Below are 14,213 nucleotides of genomic sequence, written 5' to 3' on the forward strand. Positions count from 1 at the left end.
ATTAACTGTAATGTAATTACTTAACTTCGTGCTGCATTACTGAAAAAATGTGATGTGATTACAATACACGACACTTTGGAATGCACTACACGCACAACAGCTAAGGGGCCACTGGTATATATTACCCAGTCCCATTTATAAAATTAAAATTAAGATAAAATAATAGACATTAATTGCAATTATATTGATACTGAAGGGCTTGATGTTTTACATTGTAGCTTTTGGAGTGGACGTTGGTTTGATTAGGTGTTGGAGAAAGAGAAAAAGTAATTTGCAACAACATTATTGTTATTTGTGGAAATAAGAGAATAAAAACACGCCTGCATTCATAAACTCCTCTGAGATTTCTCTCTGCTTGCCTATGTGAGAAATAGGACATCTATCACATTCATAAGGACATCGACACTGTCTGTGTGTGTGTCAGCGTGGTTTAATTATGAGTGCTCGGTAACAGCTTTGCAGTTCAATTCAGTTCATAAAGCAAAAGCCAGAAAAACAGAAAAACCCCTGCAGAGCGAGTGAACAAAGGCAGAATTAATCATGTTTCCAATGAGAAACAAGCCTCAGAGTGAGTCACCAACTGACTAACACTCCTTTCCAGACTCACATACTGTAGGCTTTACACATAGAGTGAAAAACTGCTAAACACACTGCATGCCATCAGAGAAATGTTGTGTGTTCATGTGTTAGTCTGTTCAGCAGCAAAGGCTTGCTGCTGCACCTCAAATCTCCTGCTGCATGTAACAAATAAAAAACACTGTATCAAAAGTCTAAAAATGCAGCCATGTTTGCGAGGATGGATACATTCGAATGCCTTATTTGAGCATCTGATACATTGTCAATACAGTTATTTTAAAACAAACAATTCATGAAACTGTTTGTCAACAATAAATCTTTTTTAACAGCAATTAACTTAAACAAATTACCCTCGGTGATATACTAAATTCTTTTGTGCCAAATTTTGTTTCATCTGCTGGTGAAAGAATCGAATGGAAACCACCATCCTTATTATTGTTGACGTATATAACAAAGCTTAATATAAGCTTTGTCACAACTAGTCAGCATTCCTGAGGTAAAGTTGCTGTACTGGAAACAAACCTGTATAGTGTATAAAAACTGATTTTTAAAGGTGTGGAAAGTGACATAGCAACAGTATTCCCCTTTCTACTATTCTAAGCCTATGTGTTAGTTCAGTATTAAGCTCTGCAATCATCTGCCCACTTCCCTAGGTGTTCAGCTTCTTTACATCACTACCGCTCTCCCACACTGTCAAACTCAACACTGGCATCGTTGTTCCAGTCCAATCATCTTCTTCCTCAACTGAGCCAATCAGACTCACTTCTGTGTGGTTTAAATCACAAACCACTTCTGTCATTCTGCCTTTCATACATGCAGTGGTGTTTATGATGTTTCTTTTGTCATGCTATCACATTTTTAATCATGTGTCCCCCTCTTAGTGACATCCTCGAACCTATTCCTGATCAAGATCAGCCAGAGCCATTTGAATCCTCATCTGTGTGAAATTCTAGTAGAGGGAGCTCCTGTATTGTGTCCCATCAGAAGTACTCTTCTCTGCATCTTCTTGCCCGATCATAGTGCATGAGAAAATATGAGAGCTTGCTGTTGCATTAGACATGACTCAGTCTGGACTGCAAGTCAGTCCACCTCCTCAACAAACCCCCATTCCTGCTGTTTCTGCTCCTTCTAAAACAATTACGTGCAAGCAAAATAGAACCAGGAAGTCTGCTGCATCACCTCCCCTTCCACAGGAAAAGCATAAAATTCCGTGAAGCTCGGATCCTTGGCCATCTACCAGCAACATGGATGTGACGCAGTTATGCCTTTTCTAAATGCCGTCGACTTTCACCTTCAAGTGATGGAGAACCCAAACTGCGTACACTCACCTTTGATCTCTTCCACTCAGCCAGTTTTGCTCCTTGGGCTCAGTGGCATCCTTCTGGAATTCAAAATGTTACTTTGCTGTTATTTTAATGTTCAGGTGTAAAAGACGTCATTTTCAACCTAGTCTTTGAAACTCTCTGATGGATTGTGTTGAATAAAGTTAAGCTTCCAGCTGTGTGTCACCTCTTGGATGATTTCTTCTCATTGATCCTCAGTTCAAGAATTCCAGCTTCTATTCTCAAATTAAAATCCCCATTTCATCATTTAGAGATTGCCTTTTCAATATTCAGTCTTTTGGTATTTGATTGATTCAGTCTCATTAGGTAAGGGTTGTGGCTCAGATTTAAGGTTCTGGTCTATGCTGCTGAATAACTGGTACAGAGTAAGTTTTTTTATGATGACATAGTATTTTTTTCTGACTCTCTCAAGCCCTTCACAGTTGCACCATCATCTATAAGTTTTGAAGGTATTCTCAAAGGGTAAAACTGAGTTCTCAGTTTCAAAAAGTTATTTTACAAAAAGTGCAAAAACAGTGAGGTGAAACACCTGCATATGAACATTACTTTTATTTTAACATCCAGGACGGAAACAATTGCATTATGCTGCTAACATAACTTTGGCTCTTTGCAAGCATAAACAACGTGCTACTGTATTGTTAAACTAGCCAAGAGCTATGTTGAAGCTGAGTGAAAGCCAACTCAGCAGCCAGACCCTGAACTTCTACAGGAAAAAAAGAAAGAACAAGAAGTGATGAGCAGTCAGACTGCTGCCTCCATTTCTACCTGTTCTTGTTTCTAATATAGAATCACCATGGCGATTGTTTTAAAGTATCTTTGTGCTGGTTTTCATGTTTGCTTTGTTCTGTTGGTTTTGTTTTCATACCTAAATACTAAGAGAAAAATCATGTATGTGTGTCCTTGTTAGGATAGAGATTTGTGCTGATATGTGGTACTGTAGACTGTGTTTAATTGTAATTATGAGACAATGTGTTTTAGTTCATTTCAATGTAACCAGTAGTGTAAAAACTTTCTCCTGGAATTAATTAATATTTTGAATTACTTTTTAAGAAAACTGTTCTGTGTCAACACGTTTTCATCCCAACACGTAACATGCAGACACTATGTGACAAATCATCAGCATGTTGCGCGTTCTGAGGCATGAGAGCAGGTTGGAATAAATCTATAAATTTAAGATTATGGTTAGGGTTGCAATAGAAAGCTGGCAAGAGAATAAAAAGGAAGCAAATAGAAAGCCACGAAGCAGCTTTCTATTCACTTCAATTAGGAATCTGGAGCGTTTAATAAGGACACGGAGGGGTAGCTTTCGCGTTACTATGACACGCCTTGGACCGCGACAAATCGTCGGTATGTTACGCGTTGGGAATGTGAATGCTCTGTCTGTGTAATGTGCAACACATTACTTTGTTGAATGATGAGCCCAACACTGATCACAACAAAGATGAGAAATACCTCCAACATGCACAAACATTTGACTACACAGCACGCAATTAATCTGCATGACTGTAATGCCTTTGAGATGCTGCTTAGCGATGGTGGTGAGTCTAAAAGCCAAAGAGAACCTAATGAGAATCAGTAAAAGAATTAAATCAATAAGTGATATCCGTAACGGAATCGGAATTGGTAAATTCTTATTAATGCCCTTCCCTGCTCATCTCACTCACTTTTTAATCCTTTTTCTTGATACAGGATTGATGAGTAAATGTTTCCCTTGGTCTACCCTTGGGCATGACTCTCTCTGCCTTCTACACCTGTTCTGAATTTCCTTATCATCCAGGAAGGACAACAGATTGTTACACCACCCACAGTCTCACTCTGTGGATGTGATTTCTGACTTACCTGTATTCCCAGTGAGTTCCACTCAAGCCTCCAACCCCACTGACCTGCCTTCCCACTCTCCACCACCACTTGTCTCTTCTTGCTGGATACTTGCCTGTAACGTATAACCTCCTCTATGATTCATGTCCGGATAATCCACAAGTAAGGCAATTCCATTGCTTCACAAGATTCTTCCGATATTAAGATTGGCCAGAAATAACACTCTCTTTCCTCTTGTACAGATTATCCACTTGTTTTCTGATAACCAGTATCCCTTTCTGAACTACTCTCCAGTTCCCAGAACTATCCAACAACTTGTTCAATAATCCTTTTAAATCTGACACATGTGAGATAAATCTCTCTTTGGAGTCTGACCTGTAGTTCTGAAAGCTGGCACCACTGTGCCAAGAATAGCAATGCATTTTATTTAAGAAATGGATGTCTTCCCACTATTGATGGCTGACTACTCATTATTGATGACTTCCTAATTTGCAAAGTAATCCAGTGGCTGGTTTGTACCCAGTTGCGGGTCAATTTGATTAATATATGTCTGACACCCCCAATTAAAAAATAAACTAAAACAAACAATAACCTACAACATTAACCTTCAAATGTTTTTGTTTGTTTGTTTTATTGAAGGAAGAAAACCAAACCAGAAAGTGTTTAAAAATTCAAGAAAAAAATTATGATCTGTAGATCATATTCGTTTTAAATACTGTAGTGCAGTGTCCACTTCCCTTTTTAAAAAAAAAAAACTAAAATATATACTGGGTCAGAGAGGACTGTGACATCATCTGTGAGGTCACGAAACCCCCAAATAAGAAACCCACTGAAAAATCCAAACTCCTTATTGCACTTCCTTTGGTCCTCAACAAAACACTTGGCAAGTTTAAAGTAGATCAGAGAGACGAAAAGCGTGAAATGAAATTATCTGTGTTTATGGTCTATATTTAATGAATTTTAAACCCGTGAAAGATTTATGTCACCAATGTAACTTCTTTACATTATGATTACTCTGTCAGGACTTAGAGGATTTTAGAACTTGATTTTAGAACTTGGTTTAAACTCTTTAGTTACCTTTTGGTCCACGATGGAGCACGCCACCTCCCGGACCTGACTGAGGCTGAACTCCGCGGCATCCAGCAGCACGGGCTCCCGGCTCAGACCGATCTGGATGTGGAAGGAGATCACACCACCACCTCCTCCTCCTCCTCCTACACCACCACCACCCCCTCCCCCGGCGCCGGTGTTGGTGTTGTTTGTGCCCCCTGAGAACGGGAGAGGGCTGGGCGCACGGATCAGCGGAGGCGCACTCATATGAGCCTTTTCACCACCGGTTTCTAACTCTGCCAAGAAACAATTAGGAGTCACGACGACGTGAAACGACCGCACGGGTGAATGAATAGGGAAATTAGCGACACGTCCAGGTGGAGCAGCCAGAGCAGGGATTTACACCGTGGAGAGGTGCGAGAGGCTCGGACGCACGGAACTCCCCAAAGCGTCAGAAAAGTGCAAGAGGATAAAAAGAGTTTCCGACAAAAAAGACGACTGATTAACTAAAATAAAACTAACTGAAAAAAGAAAGGGAGCCGCGAGAAGACAAACAGCGCGGGTGTGAACACAGAGGCAATTAGAAGAGCCATAATGACTACATGACTGGACCAGAGAGCAGCGTGGAAACCGGTGATGCGGGTGACAGAGCCATGGACGTCAACAGTGGCTGGAGAGGAGGAGGAGGGGAGTAAAGGAAAGGAGAGGAGAGAGGGAAATGTCCTGGACTGAGGGATGGTGGATGAATGATGGATGAATGGAGAGGTTTAGAATTCAGAAGCTGATGAGACTGTGCGTTCTGTTCACTTATGTAAATCCAGATATTTGCAGATTTTCAAAATCCCAAATTCTGTCTCTACTCCGTCTATCCTCTCTTCATCTACTGTCCCAGTAATTATTACTGTATTCAACTACTAATTTCTTAACAATATATGCAGTTATGGTTGACAAATTGATTTTTGGATATACTATTCTAAAACTAGTGAAATATTACCTCTTGAGTTTGTCTTTTGCTGACAAGGCATTTGTTACCCTAATATGGATGTATGGGGTGGGGGGTGGGGGGTTAGGGTGACTTTAGTAAAGTGCAGAGGAGGCAAAACACAGGTTGAAACTCTCCTCACTGGTTTGATTCGGGTAAGTGTCAGGCAGTCAGGTTACTGTCTGGGCTTGCCATTTTGCCGTAGACCCATTAATTCCCAGTAATGTTGAGATGGCTTTTTACGATTAGATTAATTATGTAGGATGTTTAATGTGGTTGCAAACGTGGGTCAAGCAGTTAAACTCAGGAGCAGATTCTTTTTTTAAAGGTAATTTTGCTTTCTTCTTGTATGCAGCCTCTTTTTTGGTTTGCAGTGCAGAAAAGCATAGACTGTACCAGAAATGGAATTTGTAATAAAGTTAATCTGTTTTCATGTAACATAATTTTGTCTGTGATTTTCTTTAATCAAGACAGAGATTATTGCCACTGGAAACAATTTAATTTTGTCCACCTAAATCTAATGGATTGCAGTCTCCGCAGACAGAAGGGAATAAATAGAATACAATTAAAAAATAGACTTGGTGAAGAACAAAGTAAGGATGCATTCATTTTCTTTGTATTATCGTGGGGTCTTTACCTTACAATATAAAGTGTGATGGTTAGTGTGATTTCATGCTATATAAATAAGACTGAATTTAAATGACTAAAAGCCCTGTGACGGACTGGCGACCTGTCCAGGGTGTACCCTTCTCTCGCCTTAAGACAACCCCCCCCCCCCCCCCCCCCCCCCCCCAAAAAAAAGGATAAGTGGAAGAGAATGGGATAATGGATGGATGGACTGACTAAATAATATTTTTTTTATTGAATTTTGACAGACTCTTACTTCTCTATTTAATAAAAATGCGAGATACCCTCCTGCTTAAAAACCTAAAATATTAACATAAAAACATGGTATTTAATAGGAATTTGAAAAATGTTAACAGAACCTAAGAAAATGAGGTGAAAAATGAATTTGATCATTTTAGTCACCTTTTCCCCCTGTTTTTATTTTATGAACTATAGAAAGTAGGACTTCCAGTAGTTGAATAAACTATAGATCTGAGAACAGACTGGGGACAGAACCACAGTAGTGTCTATGCTTGTTAGACTATGAATAATATTGTAAATGTCCTACTGTGGAGTTACAGAGAGGTCGGAGTTGTAGAGTAGTGTGTGAGTCTTACTTAGGCATCAAAATCACTTGTTCGGGGTTAAACAAACATTACAGTTCGAGGTAAATTACAACAGGATCAGGTGGTGAGTAGTAGCTGGTCTACTAAATATGCACATGCTGGAATACAGAGGTGGGAATTAAGGAAGTAGAAATACTTTAGTACTGTACTGAAATAATATTTTCAGATATCTGCACTTTACTCCAGTATTTATCTTTATTTTTAAATATCAGTACTTTCAACTCCTTACATTTCCCAAACAGGCTCTTTATTTCAGGTTTAATACATTTGAAGGACGATTTCAGAGCGCTGCATGTCTTTGAACATCAAACTGAGCCTAAATGGTGGGATGGCATATCCATCATGGTGGCTTATCACATGTAAAGTGATGAAAGAGGCAAAACCATATAATTTATACATCATTCATAGCTCTATGCTCAGGGGTTTAACTGGGCTGGAATGAGCTGGAACAGTATTTTTGGTGAAGATGTCCATAGGCTGTGGTTGCGGTGCTTCAGCATCTAGCTAGCATTACAGAAGAGAAGTGAGCATAATGTTCAGCTCAGTACTGCTCACTGCAAAACAAAGTTAAGTATACTAACTTTGTGTTATTCAAGCTCTCAACATATTAGTGCAGAACAAACAGGTGAGCTTGTTGGACTGGGGTCACTTTACAGTAAAGCACTGTGTTGGACTGGTGGGCAGAGGATGTGATGCAGCATGACACCTTAACGCTGCCAGATATCGTCGCGAATTTTGCTTGAATTTGTAGCAAATCCAGGTAATGATGCTCTTAACAGCTCAATTACCGAATGACATTCAGTAATTGATCCAGTAGGAATTCTTTTGTGACATTTTGAAAATAGATGACAGAGACTGACTGGTTCAAAGAAAATAGGCAGATATGCTCATTTTAATTTTAAAACTAAAGGATTCTATTTGTTTTAACTTGAAATTAATCATGACAATAAATAAAGTCTTCTCTACCTCATTCCAGCAGCATGTTTTACAGTGCACCTGTTGCATCTGCAGCTTGATAATGTTCTGTCGGCTCACTGCAGACTGAGAGTGAAGGGTACTGGTTGCTAGGAGACATGCACATATATATACACAAAGACACACTTCAGCCAGCCCTCCTACGCTTCAACCTTGCCTCCATTTAGTCCCGTTTATTACCAAGGATGATGCCAGAATTGTAGCATATGGTATGTGTGTGTACTTGTGTGTCCATCTTTGTGAGGACCGATTTGAGTTTCTGAGCATGAGGCGGAGGATATTTTTGGAAAACGAGAACATCCCGGTCCTCGCTTGCGGACAGAGGTTCAAAAAGCTGGGTGAGAGTTCAAATTGAGTCTAAGGATCAGGTGTAGGTTAAGGCTAGAGTTTTAAAGTTGAGCTTTGCATAAGAGGCATTGTGCCAAAAAGGGAAGTGCAAATGTGTGACTCCAGAGAGAGGAAGAGTCGTAGCAAACAACCAACAGGGTCAAAGCAACTAAATATAATTAATATTAACTTGTAAAAGATTCAGTGGATACAGAAATGTAATTAAATAAAATAGCGAGACCACATTCATGCAAGAAATTTGGCTATAGGGGATTATGTGGTGTGATTTCAAGTTTACCAACCCTGCTCAATGATTCTGAATCCCCTGAGCAACAATAATAAATCTACCTATTCATCTTCATCTGTGAAGGTTCTACCTCTCTTTCCATGCACTTTATCAGCAAAGTGTGAAATTCAGTACATTTATGTGTTAGATGCAGACATTTTAACAAAAACATATACAAAACATATATATATATATATATATATATATATATATATGAAACTGGAAAGACAATAAATCCATGTTAACATGCTGTTCGTGTATCTTTAGGCAGGTACTGCTGTTTTTCCTGAGCCCTATATTTGAGCCCTTCTGATGTCATATTGTTGTTAAAAGTACAACATTTTATTTTTAGCAACTTCAATGTAATGAATGTTACATGTAATGAATCCATACTGTAGATGTGTGAACGCATATGATTGGATTACTGTTACTCTTGCAAAAACGTCAGGACTTCCCTGTATTTTTTGTGTATTTTTTTCCAGGTTTTGCTGACATATGTTTCCTTTACTTTTGGTTTGGTTATGGATAACATCCTCTAAATTATCAGGAAGCACATAATTACACACCGTAAGCCTTTCTGTAAGAAATAAAGGTAAATGAAAATTCCCTCTTTATGTAGTGAGCCTGTAGAGCCATTAGGGTCTGTGCAGTAGCACTGAACATTAGCTTATTATTATAAAATATCATTTTAATTGTAATAATATAATCAGACAAGAGATGTCAGAAGGATTTCCTAAAACTGATTGTAAAATTTGGATTGGTGTTAGTTTTATGACCCTGTGCCAATGCAGTCAAAGTGATTTTGAAAAGTATTTGCCCCCTTCCTGATTTATTTATTTGGATATTTGTCACATTTACATGTTTTCAGATCATCAAGCAAATGTTCATATTAGACAAGATATTCATGTAAATGCAAAATGTAGTTCTTTAAATTATCATTTCATTTATTAAAGGGGAAAAAAGCTTTTCAATTCTATCTTGGCCTTTGTGAAAACCTTCCTTGGGGATCATCAAGATGTCAAGAGCCTTTGTGTTCTTTTTGGTTAGAAGTGTTTGGAACTTTATATCCAGGCATCCATAGATTCCTATGGATCGCATGTTTGCACAGTCACTTTCTTATTCTTGAATCATAAACTCTGAGCTTGACTGTGGAACGTGAGGCCTGCAGCTCTTTAGCGTCATCTACAAGGGTTTTTTGTGACCTCCTGGTCTGAACTAATTTGGTAGGTTCCTGGAAAGGTTCACTTCTGTTCCAGGTTTTAGCCTTTGAAATACTTTGATTAACCCTTTCCAGAATTTTTCCAGACACGCTTTATTTAAGCGATGTCTTCAACAGTTCTGGGAGTAATGAGGCCTTGCTGTGGCAATTAAAATTAACTCAACTTTAAAAAAAAAAACAGAGGTTAATCAGAGTTAATTCATTAGTTAGAAAGAGTGGGCAATTGAGGTGGCTGTAGTTTAGAAGGTAGAGCAGGTCATCTACGGATTAGAAGGTTAGTGGTTCAATCCCTGGCTCCTCTGCATGCCAAGTATCCTTGGGGAAGATACTAACCCCAAATTGCTCTCCGATGCATTCATCGAAGTATGAATGGTAGTTAGGAAGCACTAAGAAAGTTAGACTGGGTGAATTTGGCATGTTCTATAGAGCGCGTTGAGTACTCCGGGAGAGTAGAAAAGCGCTATTTAAGAATCAGTCCATTACCATTACTTTTTCAGATAGGGCCAGGATGGTTTGTACAGCCTTTCCCTTTGTAAATTATTCCCTTTATTTTGTATTTATTCAGATTATCTTTGTCTGATATGCAATTTCTGGTGATTTAAATGCGACAAATATGCAAAAAACAAACAAAATCAGGAAGGGTGTGTTTCTTGCTGAAAAACCTTTAGCCTGAAGGCCCTGCCTCCCATTCTATTTTTAAATGCCTTTGGAACCACAAGTAGCCAGCAGTCTTAAATTGCATAATTTTAGTTTCATTTTGTTGATTATCCTTTTTCTGCGCTGACGTGTCAGAACGTGTGCAGTAATAAGAGTCTGTTACACACCCAATATTTTTACTGAGCATGTTTGCAGTCTCTAACAGTGTTTTATAACCCAATTATAAAATCAAGCTAAAAACTGTCATGTTTTGAGAGCTGAAAGTATGGACTAATGCATGCACAGCCGGGAGGCAGGAAAAGTCGTGCTATGCTAAATTCAGGCTTAGAGGCAGGCAGAAAGAAAACAGCAACCACTAGGAACATGACAACACAAGGAAAACAACAATAGGAGACAAAATAAGTCAAACAAAACTGAGGCAAGTGTCATTTATGAATTCAGTAGGCCTGAATTGATAATTGGCAGCAGTTGTGTATGACAGCTACAACCAGAAGTCTAAATGTATGTAAGGGGTTAAGAGAAAAAATACACTCACTGTAAGCAATACCAAAAGATGGAGAAAGACTCAGTGATGTAACCTGCTGAAATGTTCCATTGTGATCCTTAAACTGAGCGTTTTCATCTCTGCCATGAAAACCATTTAAAGGTTTTTAAATGATGTAAAAAGACAAGCTTGGATCTAAACTGAAAGTCACAGCACAGTTACTGATTTTTTCTCAATCACAAAGTAAATTTTACAATCATTGTTTGTCCTAAAAAGGACCACAATTTAAAAAAAATAGGTATCATGTTGCATCCCGTAGCACTAAAAACTAGTGTCGGAGCCTATAAAAACAGGAAAGTATTAAGTAAGTTCTTAGAGCAAGGGGGTGTTGGAGTTTGTGGGAAACTCCAACACACTCTGAGTTTCCAAGAACATCCCCGAGCAGGTCAATGTTTTGGTGAGCTGGCATGACAAGGGCTCAGGCTCACTGAGAAACGTGCCCATACAGGAGCAACTTCCCAGACAGTTTTGGAATTTCAGCCAAACTTTGCTCTGCACAGTAAAGAACAATGACACTCACACAGCATATTCAAATTCACAGAAGCAAACAGTTTGTTTCAGAATTGGGTATTTGTTATAAATCATTTTTAAAAGTAAATGGATCCAGGTACACTGTGTCCCTTATGAAGGACAAATGAACTAAGAGGGAATGATTAGATTACATTTTCAGTCTGGCAGAGAGGACGTGCTGTCCAGCTATGACTACATCACAAGTTCTGCTAAGAATGCTTGTGACATCCAACAACATTTCATCTTTAACAGTCATAAATACAAATCTCTAAAATCATACTCAGCTCTGGCATGTTGTTTTCCACTCTGCGTTTACTTGCAAGCGATTCACTGTGCCAGAGTTCATCTCCCCGTGGATCCATCCAGGCTGAAAATGCACAGTTTGCAAGAATCTGTATTTTTAGAAACATTTGCTAAAGCAGGACAATGTTGATGACTCGTAGCAGATGATGCTTTGGCAGAAAACTTCACGATGGGAGAAGTTGGTAACATTTTATGATAACTACAATCATTAATAAGGTATTAGTAATACTTCATCATTTATAAAGCATGACTCCTTCTCAGTATGTCAGTTAAAAACATGGATATAAATGGATATAAACATAGTTTGGTGTTGCTTTTTATATTACATTTTAATGTCAGTATTTTTATACTTTAGCAATTTCTTAATAAAATATTATATAAATTGCAAAAAACTTTATTTATGAGCTGTTAATGGTTCAACAATGTCTTTAGATGCACATTTATACCTATTTTTTTGTGAGTGTGTTAGTGGAGGTTTTATAACGACTTATTATAGCTGGCTTTAGTCAAACAAGTCAGTGTTCAGTCTGGTTTAGTTCCAAAGTGCTCCTGGATTAAACTCAGCTGAAATGAACAAAGCAGGGATGGTCTCCTTGTCCAGCACAATGAAAACTCAGAGCAGCTCCTCACAGTAAGGAGGTGACCAGATTTAAAGGCGTCTTCCTTTGTCGTGGCATTTCCATTGAAGCTCAGTTTCTTATCTAAATTGCTTTGCGATTCTCAATGACGAAGCAGGTGGCTAACCACCCCAGGAGCCTGGTCACCTCGTTACCCGAGGAGCTGCTCTGAGTTTTCACTGTGCTAGAGGAAGAGACTATGCCTAACTTACATAATTAGAATTTAAACTGACTTGACGCTGACTTGCCTGACAGCTGAGATCAAAGGAACTGAGATCATTTGTTTTTTTTCTCTTTTTTCTTTCTCAATAGGTGATCCAGGTGATTGATATATGTATTTTTTGTCTGCTTATTTTGTTGGTTTTTGTTCTTTATCACCATTCCTCTTCCCCGCTGTTTTTCTTTCCCCATTTCTTTCTCCCCTTTCTTTTCCCCAGTCAAGTCTGTCCCGTATTTAGCAGGTTAAAATAAAATAAACAATAAAAGGTGAATCAAATAGACGAATACTGCAAGGCTGGGTTGGTCGATTTGGTAAAGTAAATCCGTTGGGCATCTTTCTTTGCCTTTAGACAATAATTCTGATGCCAAAAAATCCCAGACTTTTAAACATCCTGGAGCAATTTTCCTCTTTACATATCAGGTGATACTTTATAAATAGGGGAAAGCCTAAAGTAGCTTTTATCAGTGAAATATGCATACTTTGTTTGCAGTGGTTACCCTTGTTTGTGAAGCAGTGTGGCTTCAGGGTGTACTTATATCCACATTGATTTCATTATTTTAAACTTCAGCCTTATTAATTATGAGCGTTAACCAATGTGTTTATATTTGACAGAATATAAGAAAAAGCATTGACTCACTTTTAAGAATTCATTTTGGTTTAAAATCTCCCCCAAATAAACTGTGATTAGTTTAAAAATATTAATATAATTTTTTGTTTGACCTCTGGATTTCCTATTTTCCATGTTCTATTTAAGTTGGCTGCTGAAATTACTTGTCTCTCACATTTGTTATAAGGTGGTAGAAATGGTGTAACTGTAGCTTCCCTTCTCTGTGTTCGTTTCATTAAAATTCCTCTCTGTGTGCTTTGTGCTTGCCTTTCTGTCTGCCCCCACTCCCAGAGTTTTACCTTTAAAGGTAATATTCAGTATTTCAGACAACGATTGGATCATTTTCTATATTTTGGTCAGTATATAAATAAAAGGTATATGCAATAAGCTGATTACAATATGAAAATAGCTAATTACAAGTTGTGCATTCAAAAATGTAGATTACTTATATAAAAGTTAGAAACATTGTTTCTTTATGGCCTCTCTGAACATTTCTATGGTGATTTTCTGTTAATATAAAGTTATTTCTTAATGTTTTATGGTACTGATCTACCAACTCCTCAAAGGGTAATGAGGAGAAGACTCATGGACAGAGCGGGTAACCTCTGTCCATGAATGATGTGAAATCGGTTCATTAATAATGTGAGGTTCTGTCTTGGACCATCCAGCTCTCTCTTGAGACAGTTCATTTATGTCCAGCAGCACAAATATACATTTTGCATTTTACCAAGGGTCAACTCGAAATTAGATATTCACAGAAAATAAACCATATGATCCAAATTTGTTCCATAATTTCCATCTCCTAAGCCCTACCAACTGTCTTTAACTGTAAAGCCATAGATTTATTCCCTGAACTCGACAACACATTTGTTTTCTGAGTTAGAGACAAATGAAAGAATCTTTCTAACTGAATCATAATACGAGGTGAGTCAGCAGCTCGACAGTCT

General features: G+C 38.3%; 1 protein-coding gene across 1 annotated transcript in view; it reads right to left on the bottom strand.

Annotated features, from left to right (window-relative positions):
• The window catches only part of prkd1 (protein kinase D1), a 69,619-nt gene extending 63,842 nt beyond the window's left edge, over nucleotides 1-5,777 (bottom strand). The window contains exon 1 of the mRNA XM_026151870.1: nucleotides 4,815-5,777. Within this exon, the coding sequence (XP_026007655.1) occupies nucleotides 4,815-5,054 (240 nt within the window). The 5' untranslated portion in view covers nucleotides 5,055-5,777. The remainder of the gene's footprint in view (nucleotides 1-4,814) is intronic.
• Between the last annotated feature and the right edge of the window lie 8,436 nt (nucleotides 5,778-14,213).

This window comes from Astatotilapia calliptera, chromosome 19 (assembly GCF_900246225.1).
Source record: "Astatotilapia calliptera chromosome 19, fAstCal1.2, whole genome shotgun sequence".
In the NCBI taxonomy this organism is placed as follows: Eukaryota; Metazoa; Chordata; class Actinopteri; order Cichliformes; family Cichlidae; genus Astatotilapia; species Astatotilapia calliptera.